This window comes from Acipenser ruthenus, chromosome 23, assembly GCF_902713425.1.
Source record: "Acipenser ruthenus chromosome 23, fAciRut3.2 maternal haplotype, whole genome shotgun sequence".
Classification (NCBI taxonomy): Eukaryota; Metazoa; Chordata; class Actinopteri; order Acipenseriformes; family Acipenseridae; genus Acipenser; species Acipenser ruthenus.
Window position 1 is genome coordinate 5568531 of NC_081211.1, and position 22850 is coordinate 5591380.

Genomic DNA, 22850 nt, shown 5'->3' on the forward strand with positions numbered 1-22850 from the left:
TGGAACGAGGGACCGCTTGAAGGAGACGTACATAACTGAGGACGACCTGTAGGGTGCAACCACAGCACAACAATACAACATACGCACAGGTTAGCATTTGGTGTAATGAATGGTTGTAGCACGCGAGTGTATTTTAATGGTGAGCCTTAAAATAGGACGGTAGTTGCAATTTTTTTATTTATTTATTTTTTTTTAAACAAAGGTAACACATCGTTTAGAGCAGGGGTTCTCAAATCCGGTCCCGGGGACCCCTTGAAGTCTTGGGGTTTTCATTCCAACTGAACTCTCAGTTACTTAACTAGACCCTTAATTGAAATGGATTTTTTGCTTAATTAAACCTTTTTAGGTGTTTTCAGCTCTCAGTTGCAGAGGTCAAGTTAATTATAAAATGTTAGAGCTAACTTGAAATCTGCAACTGTTTAAGAGCTGAAAACAAGTAAAAAAAAAAGTCTAATTTAACAAATGATCCGTTCAATTAAGGGTCTAGCTAAGTAATTGTGAGCTCATTTGGAATTAAAACCAGCAGACACAGGGGGGTCCCAGGACCAAGAAGCCCTGGTTTAGAGCATTCATTTTTTGTAATTTCCTTTTTGAAAGTGCATGCCCAAAAGAAAAAAAAAAAAGAGAGTTTGGCATTCTGTGCAATCTGCAGAACCCTGACACTGTTGCCATACCAGTTTATTTACATTGTCTGTGCAGGATACACTTCCTGCTAAGTTGAAGACCGCTATAGCTACACCTTTAACTGCCGAGCGCTACGTTCGGACCACGCTGATGTGCTCGATACTTGAAGCCGTTCTGGCGGACCACATGACGTGAGTGCGTACGCGCCGTGACTGAGAGAGAAGATGGCGGACGGGGAGGGAGAAACGGAGATGGGGCCGAAAGAACGAGCAGAAAAAACGGGAGAGGATTCTCCTTTCGCCCTGGACAGCCTGCTGAAGAACCTGCGTGAGCTGGAGGACGAGCTCCGGCAGCAGGACGTCTCGGTTACTTCGTCCGGCGACTACTGCAGCAGCTTCTGTGAGGTAAATACAGTCCGCGGAATGTCAGAATTGATGATTTTATTACGGTACACACGGAGGAAGAAATACTAAAAAGGAACTGGGCCGAAAGGAAACCGAAGGACTTGATTTTATGACGAGCATCCTCGAGTCAGTTACAAGGCAGCCAAAACGATATGCACCAGTTTTTATTGTTACCAGTAAAAGGGGATTGGTCAAGTCGTAGTTGTAGTAAAATTATAACGTGTTTGTCTTGCATTATCAAATATCTATTTGGGACGTTTAAACATTTTTTTTAATTCAATTCTGACATGTATGTAGGTAGCTAATAACGGTAACACAGAACAACGGTATTTAATGCTTCCTGATGCGGTGTAATTATATAATTGGATAATGCATGCGTGAATTAGTTACTAGAATTGATAGATCATCTCACCTCGAGACACCGAGGAATGTGGAAGTTGTAGGGGCGGGGTGGGATCAAAGGGTGCGTTTATCATGCAGTGTTGTGTTATTGCAAAAATCATCAGTCATTGATTGATTTAAATAAATAAATAAATAAAATAGAAATACGGTGTATTTCTATTTATTTATAGCTTTGGTTCTGTATTCATTGATGAGCTTAGTGGTTTTGATTGCAGAAATATATATTTTTGGCGTGCCAACAATAATCTCTTTGAATAATGCAAAACGCTACAGCAGTCATATCCCGGGGGTACACGTTGTGCATTGAATCTTTATGGGATGTGGCGGGCAAAAAACAAACAAACAAACAAAAAACGCAACATATTGAACCAAAGCTGCCAGTTATTGTTTTAAAATGAACTACTATGATGTAGGTTTGTTTTTCCAAATGTAGGCCTATACTGCTGCCAGCTGCAGCTGTATATTACAGGTTCATGTTGCCTAGCCTTTTTTAAATATTCAAATGTATATACATATGCATATATTTTCTTATGCTTATGCAAACTCGTATTTATTATTTGTTTATTTAGTAGACGCCTTTATCCAAGGCTACTTACAGAGACGAGGGTGTGTGAACTATACATCAGCTGCAGTGTCACTTACAATTACGTCTCACCCGAAAGACGGAGCACTAGGAGGTTAAGTGCCTTGCTCAGGGTCACACAATGAGTCAGTGGCTGAGCCGGGATTTGAACCGGGGACCTCCTGGTTACAAGCCCTTTTCTTTAACCACTGGACCACACAGCCTCCTTGAAAATATAAAGACACATTGAGTACCCTAGAGATATTGCCTGACAAATTAGTTTTTAAGGCTGTTTACAAGGAGCCTTCATTCTAAGCAAGGGACAGTTTCTTACTGATGTATCATTAATAAAAAAAGCAAAATAAAAATTCTTGCAAAAATAAGTATCAATCCATTTGGATTTTGGATTCCTCATATGTGTTGGTTCTGATTTTAGAGTTTACCCTGTTTTCACATACATTGTCAAAGATTGAATTAACTTGAATGATCCATTTAATATGTGAAGTTATTTATAAATCAAGAAATTATGTTGATTCTCTTTTGTAAAAACAATTTGCGTTTAATGGAAGTATATTCAAAATGTTAACCTCTTTTATTGAATGAGTTTGCTTGTTTTGTAAAGCGCTTTAGGATGGCTTGGATGAAAGATGTTCTATAAAAATAGATTGATTTAAGAATAACTTAAAATGAACTGTCACAATCACAGTACAGTACCAACTGTAATTGGTGCAGTGAAGAGGTGATGACTCAAAATAATTCAGTAGGGCATTCCACACCTTTTCAAAAGGGTAGGTTTTCTGCAGCACTTTTGTGCTGGTAAGTGGGCACAATAATTAAGTCCTTACGTTGGCAGTGTTGGTTGAAAGTTAGGAGGGGATGTTTTATGAGTCAAAGCAAAGGAGACAAATTAAAATTGAGATGTACCGGTTATATATAGAAGATTCAGAGGTGGAGTAAGAAATTAACCAAAAGGGAAACCAGCCAAACATCTCACTAGGCAAGAAAGAACACAGTAATATTTTCAGGAAAGTTTAAAAAGAGGAGTACTGTAATCCGTCGCATATCTGTCCTAACCGTTTATCTGCCATGATCAACCTCTTCAGCAACATTAGTTTTATTATTGAACAGAGAATATTAGTTCAGAAATTGTAGATCCTACCGAAGTTTTCGTACACTGCATTGTATGTTCTCCGTGCGCTGCTTGTAGTGTTACGTGAGCTGTTCAGTGTGTTGATATGTAAATAAATCCTGTTTGCCTGCAGGGTGTATCAACTTCAACCTCAGTCTCGATCTCCTGCCTGTCACTCAGCAGCGAATGCATCCTCCCACACGGCAGACAGCTACTCTGTCAATGCCCTGTATCTTTCTAAACAAGGGATTTACGAATCCCAAAACAGTAATGATCAATATAGTAATTGTTACAGCTGTGTATAGTGGTATTTAAAACAGGATTCATTCATCTGCCTTTTTACATATCCGTCCTTACTCTGGTCCCACCACAGTCGGATATGCAACGGATTACTGTAGTAGAAAATATTAAAACAAGAAATGAACATAAGGCACAATTTGGTCACGTCGACGTCTTAATATTTTGCAGCTTTATATCGTGTCTGGTTATTGTGGCCCTAGTGAAATCAAAGTTAATGGCACTGCCATGGCAGACTTTATCATGGCTATGTCAGGGCCATCCACTCCAGTGATTAGGGAATCAGTTCAGGTCCTGAAGGCATATCAACTGTAATCCCAGCTAGTCTTTTACTGACATTCCTTCATATGTCCTGACAGCTCTGTCTGCAGCAAACACAAAAGTATGGTTGGAGCCAAACACCTTTTTAAACAAAGATGGGTGGTATTCATGGTCAAATTAAGTTGCAAATCTCTTTACAGCTACATCTGACAACAGATAGCCAAAGAGCGTACATATAGGCAGTTATTTATTAAAGACAAATCAAAAGTGGAAGTATCACAGTTTGTGTCTTCTCTCTTTAGATTTAGCATTGTAGCAATTGTGGGCAACCAAAAAGTATCTAAAGGCAAACATAAAAGCAGAATTTTATCTTAATCCCTGACCTTGCTGTTTACTGGATAAGGTGGAAGAAGTGATTCCTCTGTTCTCCTGCTGAGAAATCTACATTTAGGAGCTTGTTTAAAGAAAACGTCAGTAGCTGGGGGATAGTTAAAGATTCATTGGAGTGGTCACCAAACAAGAACCGTGTAAAAACATTGTGTTGGCTGCAAGCTTGCGCACAAATATCTGCATGACTGGGAAGTAAAGTAAGTTTGCCTATCTCTGGGTCACAGTATACACGTGGTTCTTTAACACTGGTTGTCTTTTAACCTTTTGATTGCCAGCGTTTTTTCTCAATAGTGTTTGACAGACCACAGTACCTTAAAAACAAAGTAATAAAAACAATTTTTATAATGGGATTGTTCTCCTACACTGGGATTCACTTTGTTCTTTTAACTCCCTTACGAAAATGGGAAATTGATCAATACGAAATGCGTGGAGTGTAAATCTGCAGAGACGCACTCAAGCTGGCCTGTGAATAATTCATTAGCAGAGTTGCTATCAATTTACGTTTGTGTTCAATTACAGACATGTTGTCTTTCCTTTTTTATTCACTTACAATCTGGTGTTCACCAAAGTGGTCCAGATCCTGCTTTTTGTTTTGTCACAAAATGTAACTGTTTGAACAAACTCCTACCCTGGAATTGTAAATCGCCTATGTCAGAGAAATCCCTTTTCAACTGTGGAATGTATTGGAAAATATCTTTTTTATAATATTCACAACTGGATTGATAATTGACAAGTGAAGTTGTACAACCCACTATTGTTATTGTTTGGATGCAGAAAGAGGGTACACTGGATGTGGTGGACAGCAGCCAGCTATAATGCAGTAGGTCCCAGCTTGGAAAGAAAGCTGAACACTCAGTGATGTAAGGTACTACTGATATTCCCAGTAGCAGCTAATCGTACATTGCCAGATGAATTTCAAAGAAGATTATAAAATGGTCCTGGCTAATGTAGGCAAGAGAGCTGTTTGATGTTTAGCCTTAAAGTAGTTTGATGTTTATGCCTTTTTATTTTTGGTACAATATTAGATTTTACAGTACCTGTATAAACCAGCACACTGTATAATCCAGCAATTTTCCAGTCCCAAGCGATACAGGTTAGACAGTTTTTACAAACAAAATTAAATAAAAGCCAGGGTATTGTTATTGCACTGAATTCATTTTACTTTAAGCTAGAGATATTGTTTTGTATTGTTTTGTTGCATTTAAGATGCATTTTAAGTGTTAGTATGGCAGCAGTTTACACTCAGGTATGAGCTTACACTCAGGTATGAGATCAGAGCTGCAAGGTCCATAATTGCAGTATGTTAGTACGGCAGGTAAACTACAAGGTCATATTTTGTCTGCATGCTCTCTTCAATGGTAATGATACAACTGCAGCTTACAGTACAAATATTCTCCCTCATGGCCAGCCTGTCCATTTCCCCTGCTAAATGAGAGGTGAGATTGTTTCCTAGCCTTTAATACTAATCTATTCCTGTCGTCGTCGTCGTCGTCGTCGTCGTCGTCGTACCCCTGCCCCCCCCCCAAACCCATCCCTCCATAACCTTTGGTGGAAAACCGTAACCTACATTTAGTGTTCTGATGTAAAAGTTGGAACAGACTTTTTCTCCTGAGGCTGAATGTAGACTATGCCGCTGTGATTGATTGCAGGCTTTTTTAAATGCCCCCAATTGTACCTGTCTGCAAAAAGCCAAACAGTCTGGAACTGCAGACTTCATTAGAATGGGATTCCAGGTGCTGTAAATTGGCTAGGAAGTTTGCCAGCGTTTACCGTATCTCGGGTGTATATTGTAACAGCTGGCATAACTGTGTTGAACATTCGCCAATAATTGATCTAGTAGTACTAACAGGTATGCCAGTAACCTACTTCATCCGCCACAGCTGTAAATACAAAAAAATATCTATCAGAAATCAAACATCCTCCATATACCCCCTGATTTTTTTTATACTTTCACACAACTTGGTTTAAAAATGTCCTAACATCATTCAGAATAAACATTGGAAGATATTAGTAGTAATGAAACTGTGACATCGGACGAACAGACAAGCAGCCTCCATATACTTCATGTTGTGATCCGCTCAGTAACTTAAAGAATATCAGCAGGTTTCATCACGTAACAGTTCTCTAGACAGATGTAAAACATTGACATACATGGAAACAGATGTATGGCCAGCGGGGGATCAAAACAAACTTGGTAATAGAATTAAATAAACATTTCAACTAGGAGTCTCAACACAAGAGAGCTTCTCATTGAAACATTTTCCAATCTTCTGATCCCCCACTGGGGATGCATATCCCTGTTGGGGGGGATAAAGTAGAGGTGGACAGCATCTGTCCATTTGTCTTTATCAAACTTTACATGTTAGTAGATTTTAAAGCGGTGATCTACTATTTCATGTTTTAGATTTTGTATTGTATTTTTTATAGAGGGTGAACATCGCACGGCATGCTTGCTAAATAGTTTATTTTTAGTGCTATTGTATATCCAGTAACTAATTCAGTACTCTCCAATTATTATTGTCCAGCAAGATGTTCCTGGCCGCCTTTTATATGTGGAAGGTAGTAGCCATCAATCAAAATTAGCGGGTAGTCCCAGTCCCACTTATGAACACCAGAGAATTGTCTCCATCTGATCAGACACTGAAACGCCTCCCTGGTTGCCAACAGGCATATTCAGCTTGGCGCCTAGAGCCGTGCAGATGGTACAGAGACTGAGAGCGGTTATGAAAACCATTTACAGAAATCCCCCAACTCCAATTATTGTACACTCATTGTGTGGTTTCAAACTGTCAGAAACCTTTCTGGTGAGGTCTGCACGTATCTTGCATGCTTTTTTTTATTTTTATTTTTGGAAAAGATTAAATGTTTTGTTTTATTTCGAAGTACAGCTGATTTTACTGCAAAATCAAACCTGCAGTGATCGTTGTGTTTTTATTTTCAATTAATGTGGTCAGGAACGTGGTTATGTACTAGACACTTGAGCTTCATTCACAGCCGTAACCTTTTTTGTCTAGTGAATTGATTTCTGTTATTGAGGTAGCACCATGTCGGGCTTCTTCAAACCTGGGGTTAGTACCAGTTTGGGGTGTAGATTGTAGCAAGCACATTTTTAGAGGTTAGTTTTTGACTGTGCGATGTCCTTTTCCAGGAAGAGTTTGGGAAGGAGAATGAGAGACGCGTTCCAAGATAGCAATAAATGCACAGTTAACCAGGGGAGGGGGGATTCGGGGTAAGATAAGGAACATCTACAAGACTTCCTCTTATGTACATTTGCGCAAATGTTCAGTTCTTCCTTCCTGTGTTGTTTTACTGTCTATACAGAAAGTAAAATAAATTGCAATATTAAAGGCACAACTTTTGTATGTAAAATTAACCAAAACTGAATTATTGAATTATGAAATCTGTACTACTCAGTGTTTCATTATGATACTGAAGCATTTCAACTGAATCTTGCCATTAGCACAAGAGTTTATCAGAATCGTGGGTTACATGGAGGCCCCCTTGTCTGTTAGGTTTTAATTTTATTTTTTTAAATCTAGAACAGAATTGCTAACTCAAGTAGTCAGACTTGGTTTGGACATTCTTTAGCAAAAGTTATTTTGGGGTATCGGGTATATTGGGGTGTCTGTCTGCCTGTGCACCAGTTTTGTATCGTGGGAGGAGGCTTGTGTATTTAGGAAGAGAAACTCTGTGTCGTTTGCCAGCAGAAAATAGGCCCTTTACCTTCAGCCATGGGTGTCAGCTGTGTATATTTTAACCATTTTTATGGGCAGTGTTGAATTTGCTATTCTGTGCCTGTTTTCTTCTGTGTAGCAGCTTTGCAGAGGCACAGATAAGGCTGCAGGCAGGTTGAAGCATTGTCGGTGCTATGCCAGGCTGCAGGGAACTCCTATGGCAAGTGAAATGAGAAGGCATGTCCCGGAAGAACACCGACACGCACATGCACACACATGAGAAACAGACTGGATATCCGATTATTGGATGGAACCCAGCTGAAAAGCTGTTTGGGAAATCAAATTTGTTTTAAATATTAATACAAACTTTCTTTGAGTCTTGGTTGATGTATTTTGTCTTTGCAATCACAACACCACTGGAAATTGATAGAGTAATCTTCTGAAACTTGAGTCTTAGTGCTCACTTAAGTGTGCCAAGTTAATGGGTTTTCACATTAAGAAAGCAAAAACACCAAAATATTTTATAAAGAAACTGTTCTCCACAAGACTTTTGTGTAGTTTTATATTTGTTAATGAAGATTTATTCAGTGTAGTTTCTCTGTATCTTTTGATATCTTAATAAACGGTAAATGGAAATGAAACCTGAAACACATTTTTAGTATTTGACTCAGATTAACTGAATGTACTGGTCTCTCATTGATGATTTTCAGGAAGTGCCATCATGTACTGCATCTTTAAAACATGATTGTAACATTTGAAGTTTACAACAGTACCAGTATATACATATTTGATACAAGGTCAAATGTTTAAGAAAATAAAGAATATGATTTATAAAAAAAGTTGTAGTTTGAACTATTATGGATGCATAAAATTTAAAGGAAACTGCAGCTTGTACGGTAATCGCAGCTCCATGGAGGAAATGGTTTTATCTATAAACAGGGATGGGGTTAATATGGAGCTAACCCCATCCCTGCCAAACTTAAATCCAAAACACACACGCTATTTACACCAGCAGGGCTGCCACAATATTCTAAAAGTGTATTACTAGATGTAAATTTCACTTCAGTTGGATTAAGGCACAAGGTTAACGCAGAGTCGGTAACACAAAACGATACTCAAGGCAAATGGTTTTGTGTCTCAATCGTATATATATCTCAAACAATATATATTTATAATACTAATCACCTAAATGTCAATGTTATGAATTGTGTCCCCAATGCCACGAATCACAGACTGAATAATTTGTTTTAAACAAAGCCATTTAAACAGCGTTTTTCTCTCCTAACTAGGTCAGGTATTCTGGAACAATGGTATGGTAGTTAAAGTCCTGTATAACATCCTTTGTTTATATTGGTGGTGGTTAGGTTTAAAAAGAAGTGAAGCACATGCCAAGCGGATTGCAAGGAATGCGTTGTAAGCTTTAATCATGTAGCACTAATCTCCCCCCCCCTTCCCTTTAACTCTCCTCCAGATGCTTGTTCAGTATGCTGGCAGTCGGAATGCTCAGGAGCATGGCCTGTCTTTGCTGGAAGTTTATCGGCTGTCCATACAGAGCTTTGCTCTTGCAAGGCCTCACCTCACCACAGAATGTGAAAACGTGCTGTTGGTACTCGGACGGCTAGCGCTGTAAGTATTCCATGTTGGGACACTGGTTACAGCTGAGTGCAGAGCTGACAAGGCTGCACAAGGGCTTTGTTTCCAATACTTCATGGTATTGGACCTGAACACCTCCTGCTGCCACTCCGTCTTGGGACTGTCTCAAGCAAAGACTAGTACTAATTATGCCAAAATGTGAGGTTGTTTTGGGATGTGGACCATTGTCAGCTAGGTTAAGACAACCAAACACATTTCACTCAAGTTAGCCTGCTGTGCTGCTTAGCCCCTTGGGGGTTTTGTTTTAATTTTATACTGGAAAGTAGACCTCATTTACAAGTAGTTAAGATTACATAATAGGATATAATCAGCACTCTAAACAACTATACATAGTTTCTGTAATGATTTTGCCAGAGGAAAGACGGTTTCTATTTTGGTCTCTGTCAGCCTCCAAATGACTGCTTGCACTAAATCCAAGAGTTGTGTACTTCAGAGTGAAATTCTTCAAGATAGCTTACAAATGAAGGACTTAATTTTATAAAGATCTGTTTAAGCAGATGAGTAGACTAACCTGGGTGCATTGGCCAAGCATTCCTTTCAGGTGTGTGTTCATGAAAAAAGGGGGGGTGAAATAGTAGATGTACATAGAGAGTGTTATTCAGCCAAACTAAAGAAAGATTCATGCACACAATATACATTGCAGTAATATACAACACCAAGTTTTGAAAAGCAGTGGAACATGCAGTGCTTTGCACAAGCTTATACTTCCATGTTAGGATGGTGCCTCCTCTGGCATGAAGCTGGCAGTCCTAGAACATGTTGAAGTTTGATTAAGTGTGGTACTTTGTCAGCTTCAAGTTTCATTTCCTTTTAGCTCAAGCTCTGAAGTTGGAAAGAACTGCAGAAACTTAACACTTGGTGATTTTATATATACATTCTGTGATGTGGTTTATCCGGTTTCCTTTTGTGTTCATAGGAGCTGTTTTGAGCTGCTACTTTCAGTGCCTGAAAACGAAATACCATATGAAGTTTGGCTGCAGTTTCATCAGTCTGTACTGGTGAGTAACAATTGGTTTTATGGGGCGAGAGTAAACTAGAGGGATATAACTGTTTAACAAAGATAATTATAGTAGTAACATTACATCATGGTATGAGGATTGCACAATGGGGATATAGCTTACAAAAACCTGTAGTATATAAAATTAGTAGTTTCTGTTAATGTCATAAAATGAAATCTAAAATGCCTTGACGCTAATCCTGAAATGAGGTATTGTGGTTTGGATTTGAGATGTGAAGTACAGTGCTTCCACGAACATGCCTACCACTACTGGGTTAAACAGAATAGCCTGAGAGTGAGTTATGTGCAAGCCGTTGGGACTCTGACCTCAGTGGTTTGGTGTTGCAGAGTGCTCACAAAGCCTTGCTGGAATTTGGTAACGGTGTTCTGCTAGCTCTGCTGGAGATCACCAGTGAAGGCGGTGCTTGGAGGAACCCAGTGCTCTTAAGAATTCTCACTCAGCAGCCCACTGAACCACAAGAAGGTAAGGCTCAGTGATAAATGAGGATATTTCCCATTGACCAGGGAATCATTTTTGCTTTATAAAAAAAGAAAGAAAAAAAAATGCAGCTGTAAATTCAGCAGCAATAGGATATGTTTAGAATATTACATATGACTTTGACAAAGTAACCACCTAAATTGGCCAAGGTCATTATTTTGGGTCTTGTTTTATAAATTAAATATAATGGACAACCACTTATGTAATAGGTTGTTTTTTTTTATAAAGCTTTTTGGGAATAATTGGTATGATTTGAAATCGAGGCAGTATTGGCTAGTGAGGTTGAACTAATTCTTAAATCTGGCCTATGTCTCAATATAAAATGCTTACATTTCAGTATTCTATTGCAATCCGCCGTTCACACTGACCTGTACTTGCTGCTGTGCACGGCACATTGCAATCTCAAACATACACCAAATAGCAGTGCTTGTCTGTGTTAATTTAGAATTGTCAATAGCTACATTGACAATACAGTACATGCAGAAGATTTTTTTTTATGAAATGGTTTTATTACATGACTGACTGACCACATGTACGTATGCATCCTGTAGTTGCATTTGTTTTGGATCTGTTTAGTTTCGCTGACTTTAATTTAATTGAAAATGAACCCTTTTGAAGTACTGCCTACAAGAGTAATGCCTGTTCTGTTTTAGTGAGTAAATTCATTGCAGGGGAAGGTCCTGCTTTCCTGGAGATGCGGATAAAGCACTTAATCAAGACAAACAACGTACCTCAGGCCATGCTGCTGGCTAAGCTGTGTGCCGAGAGTTGCGAGATTGCGCACCAAACGCCCTTTCGCCAGGTCTATATCTCCCATCTCTGTGACATGCTGCCCAGCGAGGAGGCTATCCAGGAGGTCAGTACACAGCAGTAACACTTGGTGAAATTTATATATACAAGTCTGTCGTTTAGGTAAAGAAAGCCAGAAGAATATCCCCATATTCTGAATGTCTGTTCTGTATTCAGAATATATAAAGTTTGCATGCAGGTATGTTGTTAATCTGTTTTTGTATGTAGACAGAGATTTGGAATACTAGCCTTTTGAAATGTGCTCAGGTAACGTACACATTTACCCTTGCAGCCAAACGCAGGGTTTGTGTGTTTTAGATATTTTTTGGGGAGGGGTTATTTGTGTGTGTGTTTGCGTCTGTACTGCAAATGCATTTAGGCAGCATAGTGATGTTATAGAGAAAAGTTATCTTATTTGGAAGCATTTTAGTTGAGTGAAATCTTAAGTTTCTTAACTTTTTTCTCATATTTAAGGCCGTGAGCTGAATCATCGGGAACTAATTTGAGCAAGGTTAAATAGCGATGTCTGAACTAACTGATGTGCTGGTAACTGACGATTACAAAAAACCACCAATGCCACTAGGTTAGCTGTAGACTGTCTTTGGCGAAGCTCCCCTGGAATGAATCCGTTAACATTATTATATTGCCTGTTCATGTGCTGCCATGAAATAGAAAGCCAATAGAAAGTCAATTAATTAAAACATTAACCAGGGGACTCGACTTACTCGCTTATTATATTATCTTAAGTCTAGATCGTGGCTGGTGTTGCAGATAAACCAAGCAAGATGAAAACTAGCAGTTGTGCATAGGAATTGCAGTGACAGTTAAATAAATAAAAAATGCAAATGCTTTTTTTTTTTTTTTTTTGCATACAATATGATTTAGACTTGGAAATATCACTGCCAGTTCAGAATAGGTGTTGTAACCTCAGGTCAATGGGTATGACCCGAGTGAGGACATACAGTAATATTGAACATGTTGGTAGCATACGGTCTTATCTTGAACCTTTGATCAAAACATTTGGAGCACTGAACTTGCCTTTTTAAATGCATTTTCCAAGCACTGTTTTAGTATGTGATATATCTGGTATGTTGTATCCTAGATTTCCAATGTGGACTGTAAAGAGATTCTGGATATGGTCTGTAACCTGGAGGCCGAAGGACAGGAGAATCAAGCCTTTATACTCTGCACCACATATCTCACACAGCAGCTGCAGAAGGGAAATATGTATTGCTCATGGTGAGTCTTACTAGACTGCATTATTACTAATAACTTGGGGTCTTGAAAAATAAATAGTTCCACCAAAAAATGCACGTTTATAGATCAATATCTAAATTGATATTACTCTGAACTTTTATTGTAGCGTTTCATTCTCCATTCTCTGCCATTCACCTTGCTGAGGATGGAAACATTCTTGCCTGTCCCACACTTTTTTAGCTGCCTGTTATGTTTTGTTTTTGATAATGGCTCCCAAACACACATTCACGCATCGTTCTCTGCATTGCACAAGTACTGATGTCTTCATACTTTTACATGTATGCTGCAAAGTCGTATCTTCCAACAATGTTTTTACCTGGTTGGTGGAAGCAATAGCATACAACACTTCTAGGATTACTTTACAGCAACTGAAGTATTCAATTCTTGTCTTTCTAACGTAAGAAACGTTCTGTGTTTTTTCACAGGGAGCTGACCCTTTTCTGGAGCAAGTTACAAAGAAGAATCGATCCTTCCTTGGAGACCTTTTTAGATCGCTGCCGGAGGTTTGGTGTCATAGCTAAAACAGCATACCACCTGCTGTTCTTGGTCAGAGTTATTCAGACGGAGGTATGTACTTCCAGCTCTTTCCTACGACACCCCTCCCCTCCATAAAGGGTTCATAACTATTTATTTTCCCTTTGGATTTTTGTGAAGTACCTTTTAACCTGCCGCCATGCTTTTAAATGCACACCCTATGAGCAATAGGTATTTGGACCCCATCTTTTTGCTGCAGATAAGACCCCCATTGCATAGCAGTTTGATCCATTCCTGCTTTTAGTTTAATAAGACACACCTGAGCTTGTTACCTGTACCTGTTCTCTATACACTGTGGCTAATGAAGCTCGTAGTAAAACCTGGAATGGATGAAATTGCTATGCACTAGGGGTCGAATGCACAAACGTGGATTAAATAACTTAGTTTAGTGCTAATCTGTGGTTAGTTGATCTGGGGTTATGTTTTAATCCATTACGTTTTTCCATTATGCACCACAGTTTTAAACCAGGATTAGTACATCTTGGATAAAGCAGGTAATTCTAGATTTCTGATTTAGCAATCGGTCATAATTTGTATACACTGTATTTAGCAAATGTAAATGCACATGTAAACAAAAGAAGAGTTCAAGCAAAAGAAAACATTACCTTCTATACATTTTGCCCATGTTATATACTATTTCTCTGCTTTCCTACAACCCTTAACCTGATCTCTAGTTATGCGACCGGGTTGTCCTGCATTAATTCTGAATATCAGTGAACTGTAAGAATAGATTTGTTTTACTTTGTGTAAACTTTAAAATAATCAATTTTAGTGTGAAGTGTTTATAGGCTACCTAAAGTGGCAAATTCTAACATTTATCTTATTGTCCTTTATTTACGATGTTTCAGGCAAAAAAGCTACAAAGTTACGGAAAGTATTAATTTATTGGAGATGATGCATTTGGAATGAGCATTAATTTAAGGCCACTAAAGTTTGATAGTTGCACCCGTACATGCAGAGGTTAATTTGCAAACAAAAAGGTACCGAAAAAGGAACATTGGATTTACTATATTTGAAAAAAAAAAGCTTTAACCCTTTGCGGTCCATTTATTAAATGCGCGTCAGGCACGCCAGGTCTAATTAATTTTCACACGCGCAGTTAATTTTAGACGCGCTGTTAAAGTATTTTTTTTCACAGTCAAACGGGTTTAAATGGCCCTGCACATCAACAAAACACTCACTAGGCATCTCCAGCCCCGCCCCACCCTTTCGTTTGCTATAGCGTTCACCTATGTAAGAAATAAATAATAATAATAATAATAATAATAATAGTCGTACATACCGATCGATCATCTCCGGATCACTCGTTTTATCACCAAACTCCTCAATAATGCGATCCAAGTCATTATTTTATTACTATAACATCTCAAAAAAGCTCTGCAAATGTCTGTGTTTTCTGTGCACTGATTCAGTCAGCCAACTTGTTTACTTCAGACCGCCCCCGTTATCTGATACCTGATACCATGTATGACTATTCATGAGATACGCCTTTTTTTTTTTTTTCGACTTGTCTCGGCTCCTGTCGCTCCCACTCGGCAATTGAATGGTTTTCTCGGCTTTTTCCGGCGAAAAAACGACTAGACACCCGTTTATTGCGTTGCTATAATGATGTCGGACCCAGTCCGACAAAGGACCTGTGAGGAATAATTGCAATGTCGGACCCAGTCCGACAGTGGACCGCAAAGGGTTAATTCCGAAGCAAATGCAAATACATTTTTTGTTTTATTTCGCAAAAGGAAAAAAAAAAAAATTCTATTGTATAGAAATGTAAACCTTCATGACAACAGTTTCTTATACTGAAGGAATTCTGATCCGATATCTTATTTGTTTTACCCAACAGACAGAAGAGCTTGGTCTGGCTGTGTCAGTTGAGCTTTGTGTAAGGGCCCTCCAGATCCCATCCCAGGACAATGCAGACACCAAGATGTCTGTTTGCAAAATGGTAGCTTGCCTTCTGCCTGATGACCTGGAAGTGCGTCGTGGCTGCCAGCTCACAGAGTTCCTCCTGGGTCCGACACAGGAGGCCTACAACCTGCTGGAAGAGCTGTACCTGAAGCCTGACCAGAAATACGACGAAGGGAACAGCATCGTCCCCATCTCTCTGCGCTGCGAAGTCCTTCTGGCCCTCAAAGCGCACTGGCCTTTCGACCCTGAATTCTGGGACTGGAAGACTTTAAAACGCAACTGCCTTAAGCGGTTGGGTGTGGAGCTGTTGGATGAGTCTGGGGAAGAGGAGCTCCATGATGGAGAGCAGCAAGCAAACGATCAAGGGGAGAGTGTAGCCCACCAAAGCCATTCAGGAGAGAGCTTCCTTTCTGACAAGGAGGATGAGAAAGAGCAGCAGCAAGTGACACAGACTCAGGCGGGTTGGAAAAAGAAGAAAAAGCAAGTAGGCACCTCTGAACGATACAAGAGGTGGCTGCAGTACAAGTTCTCCTGTGTGATCTGCAGCAGGGAGGTGATTGAGGCACGGATACTGCACCATGCCAAGACACACATGGTGAATGGTGTCTTCACCTGCCCTATCTGCCTCCAAAAGTTCGAGGGCAAGCACAAGTTTGTGCCACACCTCGCAGAGCATGTTCGCATGCCTGCCAGGAGAAGTGAACAACCTAAAAAAAAAATAGAAAAGAAGAAAAAGGTGAAGGTGGAAATAGTGGAGGAAGGAGGAGGCATGGAGGAGTTAGAACTAGGAGAGATTAAGATTGATTGCTCCACCCTGGAGGATGAAGCATTACAGTCTTCTAGGAAGCCAGCGGAGGACGATTACATCACCTTCAGCTATATTGCTGAGAATTTTGAGCTGAGGGACAGAGACATTTACCCTTGTCCTGCCACCGACTGCCTTAGACTATTCAAGCACTTCAAGTACCTAAGTGTGCACCTCAAAGCGGAGCACCCAGAGTCAGACGTCAATGCAAGGCACTATTTGGAGATGAAGGACCGTCGGGAAAAGTGCACTTTCTGTCGCCGCCACTTCCTTACCCCCTTTCACCATCGACAGCACAGGCGTGTGCACTACGGAAAGCTGCCTTACATGTGTGTGGCTGCTGGCTGTGGTGCCCGCTTCAACTCCACCAATGAACTGGTGGCCCATAAACAGGCGCACGGTTACCAGCTGAGCTACCAATGTGAGCTGAAGGGCTGCAGCCTGACTTTCAGCGATCTGGGGCAGCTCTATCACCATGAGGCCCAGCACTTCAGAGATGCTGCATACAGCTGCATTCATCCCGGCTGCAAGAAGTTCTATTACTCCAAGAAGGAGTTTGCAAAGCACCTGGCCTCTCATGGTTTAACCTTCTCTGAGGATAACTTAATGTCTTATAGGAAAGTAAAACAGGATTTTGAGGGGCCACTAGGGGAATCTGTTGTAGGTCCTGTTGAAGGAAGTAAAGCTGAAAACACAGATGTCCCAAAATCCATCTTGGAAGAACTCGTGAGTGGAATAAAAACAGAGACTCCAGACTTCTCACAATTAGCTGAGAACCCCACCACTGCATCTGTTCCTCCAGCCAGTGGGTCACTCACTGGCACCTTGACCAGTGTGGCAGTCTGCTTTGACGGCAAAAAATTCACATGCGGTTTTGAGGGCTGTGGTCTGACCTTCATCCAGGCAAGAGACATACAGAGACATCTGAAGAACGTTCATCCTTTGCAGTTCAAGCGCCATAAAAAGGGAGAGAGAACCAAAAAAATGTGCAAGAAAAGTGCCTCAAGTAGAAAGCACCAGAGCCAGAGCAGAAAACCACTTCGCTTTCAGGAACACAGTTCAGGCGGCCATTCCAGTTTGTTGCCTGACCCTGAATTGGGACACAGTGATCCCCTTTCTACTGAAATAGACTTTCCAAACCCTGCTGAAACTCAACCAAGCTCCAGCAATGAGGAGTCTTTGATAGAAATACTGGCACGCCTGAGCCAGCTGAGTTTGAAGACGCCCATAATTGCTGCTTCCTCTCCGACGACCCATTCTGTTGTGGTGTCTTCCTTTTCACAGGTGTCTCTTCCTTCCACCGCTGGTGATAACCCCCCAACCAAGCCAACGGGCAAGAAGGCAGCTTTGAAATCCCAGCCTCACCAGTGTGGCTACAAGAAGGAACTACCAGCAGCAACGGCTGAGGAACCGTCAACTCCTCCTTTGCCACCACAGCTGCCCTCGCAGCACAACAAACAGGTATCCCAGTTTCTGGTTCAAGCCAGCAATAAGCCCTATTTCTGCGAACTCAAGGATTGCAAGTATAGGAGTGTGGCTCGGGCAGCTCTCTTGGTTCACTACCTTAAAAAGCACAGCATGTCCAAGGATAAGGTGATGGGGATGGAGATGTTCCACAGGAAGTTCAAGCCCTTTGAGTGTCACCTTTGCCCTAGTGCTTTTACCAGGAAATCACAACTAAGGCTGCACTTGATGAGCCAGCACAAGCTCAGCGAAACATTGGTAGCACAGATGAGTTGTTCGAAGAAGAGGAGGGGCGACAGAGATAAGAATAATGCAGAGAAAGTGCCAGATTCCTACGGCAGTGGCGTAAGCCTTGATCCAGAACTGCCAGAAAAGGGGCAACAGAAAAAGGAGGCTTCAAACTGGGGGAAAAAATTCCAAAAACGTAGGAGGGTTGGGGTTTACAATACTGAATTTGAGAAAAAATTGCAGGAAGAGGAGATGGAGGAAGAGGAGACTGTTGTAAAAGCCATGTTACCTGCCATAGAGGATAACGGCGAGGAGGAGGCCAGGGAGGGGCGGGGAAGCAGACGTTTGGTGGCCAAAGGCAATCTGTGTTACATCCTGACCAAATACAACAAGCCTTTTGAGTGTGTGCACAAGGGCTGCAGTTCAGCCTTCACCAACCAGAATGGCCTCATCAGGCACCTTCGGTTAGTGCACCGCTACAACCGAGATCAGCTGTGTATGGAGGGTGGCCAGCAACAAGGTGGGGGAGCCAAAAAGGACAGGAACTGCAGCAAGCGCTTTCGCAGGTTATCTGGCCTGGCTAGGCACAGTGAGGAGTTCCACAGACCGGAGCCAGAGGGATCCCCAGAGCCAGAGGAAACCCCAGAGCCAGAAGGGTCCCCAGAGCCAGAGGAAACCCCAGAGCCAGAGGAATCCCTGGAGGCGCAGACTTTGGCTTCAGAGGAACCCATACCTCAGTTCAGCTGCAGCTACAGTGATTGCACAGCCAGCTACCACCTTTACAGCAGCTTGCTGCGGCACCAGCACCTGTTACACAGGGACCAGACCCTGCAGCCATGCAATAGGAAACGCACACGTAGCAACCTCCGCTGCACCTACGAAGGCTGCACCCGAGTCTTCTCCCACCGCAATAACTACGAGCAGCATGTCTTCTGCATGCACAGGAACAACTACGACTCCTTTGTTCTCCGGCTCCAGAATGAGAAGGAAGAGGACAGAAACAAAGGGGCCAGTGGTTGCCAAAAAAAATTAATCTCTGTCATTGCCACTCCATCTCCCAGTGTCAGCCCTCCACTGCAGTCACCTCCAAGACAGGGAAAAGGGCCTGCTAAGAAGGTTTTTATGAAAGGCAATCTTTTGCTCAGGACACCCGAGGAGGCCCTGCAGATGTGTGAGGACAGGAATATTCCAGTGGCGTACCCTTGCATGGTGCAGGACTGCGAGTCAGTGGTCACACTAGAGAGCAGCCTGATCCGTCACTACAAGCACTGTCACAACATAAGACGTACCTACCTGGGGAAACACTATGATAAGCTGGTCAACAATGCAGAGAAACTGGAGGCGACGATCCAGAAGAACTCCACACCACCTGTCCCAACACTGCTAGATAAAGCAGTGAATATGGAATACCAAAAGGAGCTGAAGAACCCTTTGGCCTCAGAGTTGCCTGTAAGCCTGCCTTCCATAAAATCATCCCTGGATGAGCAGGACCATTTGGGTTTTGGAGAAGAGGTCTCTGAAAACGACTTTACTTTGGACGCTGATGGCCTCCTTTATGGTGAGGCAGTAAAGAAAAGCAGATGCTACAGCAGCAATGGGGGGCAGCCCCGGAGAAACGGCTTTGGGTTTGAGAAGAAGCCAGAACCACCACCACCTCCACCCCCAACATTGCTTTGTTTTAGCAGAGAGGACGGTTTTCTGGATTTAACCTGCAAGGGAGGTGGCAAGGGGACGGGGTCCTTCTCCAGCGTCTCTAGGCCACCCCTGAAACGCAAGAATGAGCAGGCGGACCCCCTCCTGACAGCCAAAGAGAACTATCAATGCCCCCGCAACCTCCATAACCGGAGCCCCACACCCAGGACATTCGACCTGAAGACCTATAAACCCATGGGCTTTGAGTCATCCTTCCTCAAGTTCATCCAGGAAAGTGAGGGCAAGGATGAGGTCTTTGAGGAAAGCCCCCCTGAGCCCCAGGTTGTCATTAAACGCAGGGATGCTCACAGGCGGGGCTGCTCTGTGAAAGAGAACAGTCGGAGAAGATTGGGGCGAAACAAAAATGGCTCGCTGGTACATGGCAAGCTGTCAGCGTTTCAGCCTCTGCTGTCTGCAGGTGAATCTGCCACAGTGCAGAACCTGAGGTCCATCTTGGACAAAGCACTGGCAGACTGTGGGGACCTAGCCCTCAAACAGCTGCATTATCTCAAGCCAGTGGTGGTGCTTGAGAGGTCTAAGTTTTCGACATCTTTGTTAGATCTGTTTCCAACAAAAAAGGCAGATGAACTTTGTCTGGCGAGTTCTTGAAAACCAAGAATTAACTAAAAGACTTTGATTCCAGTATTTTTTGTTATTGTTTTTAATCAAAAAAGAAAAAGAAAAAAAAAAGTTGCCAAACTGTAAAAGCTCAAGTACCTTCAATAAATAATAGCAGGTATTGCTTTCTAAAAACATGTAGTAAAATGAGGTGTTAACAGAATGTTTGTATGTAAAACCCCAGGGTTCTTTTTTTATATAAAGAATTCTAATAAATTAAGTTCAGTGGTGCTAAATTAAACACGGTATTGATATCTGGGGCTTCCTTATGAAATTTTGCATGATCGTATTGAACGTATACATAGAAAGATCTTTCTTTTTTGGAGGGGGGGTTGATGTCACAAGTAAATAGAATGTGCACTCCAAGGGTGCTTGTAATATAATGTACACTACAAGTCACTTTTTTTTTTTTTTTTAGTTTTAAATACCAAATAAATTACTTACTTTTTTTTCCCCGCAGTATTTGTGGAGGTCAGTAACACTTGGATGTTTTTTTTTTTTAAAGATTTTGTAAGGTGCAAGTATTACCGTGAGTTTGTATGCAAACGGTGGATTATCACAACCAAGGGTAAAGAACAGAAGTTAATCAACTTTTTCTTTTTCCTAATGTAAATGCCTTTTTTTCTTGGAGATTTTAGAAGGGAGACATTTTCCTTGTCGTGACTGGTTTTTGAAGATCAAAGAAAATTTTGTTTAGTGTGGACTTGATGAATTTTGTTTGTTCAGTTTCAAACATCCCACCGCATTCATAATGGTGGTCAATATACTGCAGCTTTTTTCTGTTAATTAACATTTTTGTTTAACTAAAATCTGCATTTTTTCTCAACAAAATATGACTGAACCAACCAGACCTGTAATCAGAATAGGGCTGTAGGATCCTCTTAATGGCACCATGAAGTGGGCAAAAGGAACAGCCAAGACCATTTTGCCTCAACACTGCCGCAGGGACAGTTGTGTAGTTTCCATTTTGAAATATTTTATATAAAGTTTGAAGAAATTGAGGACTTACTCTAAATACCCACACTAGACTCGAGGAAAGTTCAATAAATTGCAGCAGATTTTTCAATACAGAAATACAAAAGAACAAATCATGTGCTTTGCATCAAAGATGATCAATCGTATCAAACCTCCACTCTAACTGTTCTAAATGTACTTGTTTACAGTTACTTAAAAGCTGTTCATCTGTACTAACTTTTTGCTTGCTTATTAAGGTTCATTGAAAGTTACTCTTAACAGGTAATGTAACTGTAATTCTGTTACTGTAGTTTCATGCAATTATTTTATTTAGTTGTGTTTCATGTGGAGACTGCACCTAGAGGCAACACTGCCTCAGTGGCTGTCTGGTTGTGATTTATAATCTGAAGTCCTCTCCACGATGCTTCTTTAATCTTAATGGGATCCACAGTCTTTGGGCGTTGTCCTCTTTAATTCTTCAACCATAACAGTGGTCCAACACGGGCTTTGAGTTCATAAGGTAATAATTCAAGTTCCAACGGTTTTTAGCCTTTTGTGGGTTTAACAGCCTTTTCTAAATATGATTTAGTTCTGTAAAAGCCTGTAACTGATTGTCCGAAAGAAGTCCTGTTTCATCATTTCTGTGGTTAGAAACTTTGCCTTTACTTCTTCGAGAAGTTTGCTGACTGTTGTCCTTTCTGTGCCCTCTTGTCCTTGCAGCAAAATGGTGTAACACTTGCACGGTTGTTTCATTGCAGAAATGAAACAATTAATAATCGGTTTACTGGGAATACCTCCTCACACTACCAGGCAGTGATCAATGCTAAGGGAGGACCCACCAAGACTAAAGTTGAAAAAAAAAAAGGTTGTAACAGTACATCTGGGTACTAATTAATAATGCTTAGTAACACTTAATTAGACCTCAATTCTATGACATGTTGTCCGATAGATTCTGATTCATGGTGCCAAAGAACAACTGACCAATCCAAGCATTTTCAGAAGATCAACCTGAAACGTTGGCTGCCCTAAAAGCTGCCCCTCATCAGCAGTTCCTGAGTTCATTTCTATTTTCAGATGACATTTACATGTTGTCTTTAAAGTAATTCTTCATATTTCATACTTCATCTTGTAATTCCAGGATTGTAGAGTGAAGCATCAGGGTAATGTTACAATAAATCTTGGTAATAAAGTTTCAACAAGTTATAACAGGACATTGGGAAACTTATTGCTGAAACATGACAATTTTGTAAATTACATACTACAGTAGTTCTTATTATAAACTTTTTATTTTTTACCCAGGATAACCCAGCTGAGATGTTACAGGCATAACGGCATAAATTGTCCTTCGTCTCTAAATAAAAGTGCCACTACAAACTGAACCTAAACTGGCTTTAGTTTGCATATGAAACATTAAACCGAAACTAAGGAAATCCTATAAAAATGCAGTCCAAACTGCCTTGCTACAATTCAAAATCTTGCTACTTCTGTTTCTCAAAAGGATGTTAATAAAAAAAAAAAAAAGCCTTGTGGTCTGTGGCTGTTAACAATTTACAAGTGATTTTAATATAGGTCATTATTCAAATATTGCTGTTATTTCAATTACTTTATTTGCTGTAGATGTTCTTCAGAGTGCCTTTGTCACCAGAATATGTATTTTTCAGGCGCATTTTAAATCTTCACAAAACTATAATTCTGTTCTATAGACGTTTTTT

At 40.8% G+C, this 22850-nt stretch overlaps 1 protein-coding gene across 3 annotated transcripts; it reads left to right on the plus strand.

The window, feature by feature from the left end:
* Positions 1-21: 21 nt before the first annotated feature.
* On the plus strand, positions 22-22580 carry LOC117413329 (zinc finger protein Rlf-like). Of its 3 annotated transcripts, XM_058997588.1 has the most exons (9): positions 22-89; positions 700-1028; positions 9215-9369; positions 10313-10394; positions 10742-10877; positions 11546-11748; positions 12784-12920; positions 13364-13505; positions 15313-22580. In XM_058997588.1, exons 2-9 carry the CDS (start codon positions 849-851, stop codon positions 20173-20175), a joined length of 5898 nt encoding a protein of 1965 aa, XP_058853571.1. In that variant the 5' UTR covers positions 22-89; positions 700-848; the 3' UTR covers positions 20176-22580. The 3 variants fall into 3 exon arrangements, with proteins under 3 accessions (XP_058853571.1, XP_033878253.3, XP_058853572.1); XM_034022362.3 differs by lacking the exon at positions 22-89 and having other exon boundaries at positions 539-1028; XM_058997589.1 differs by lacking the exon at positions 22-89 and having other exon boundaries at positions 539-1028; positions 11564-11748.
* The last annotated feature ends 270 nt before the right edge of the window (positions 22581-22850 follow it).

Coding starts and splice junctions, on each gene's coding strand:
- LOC117413329 (XM_058997588.1), top strand. CDS start 849: ATGGCGGACGGGGAGGGAGAAACGGAGATGGGGCCGAAAGAACGAGCA. Junction 10,395..10,741: donor AGTTTCATCAGTCTGTACTG/GTGAGTAACAAT, acceptor TTGGTGTTGCAG/AGTGCTCACAAAGCCTTGCT. Junction 12,921..13,363: donor GGAAATATGTATTGCTCATG/GTGAGTCTTACT, acceptor GTTTTTTCACAG/GGAGCTGACCCTTTTCTGGA.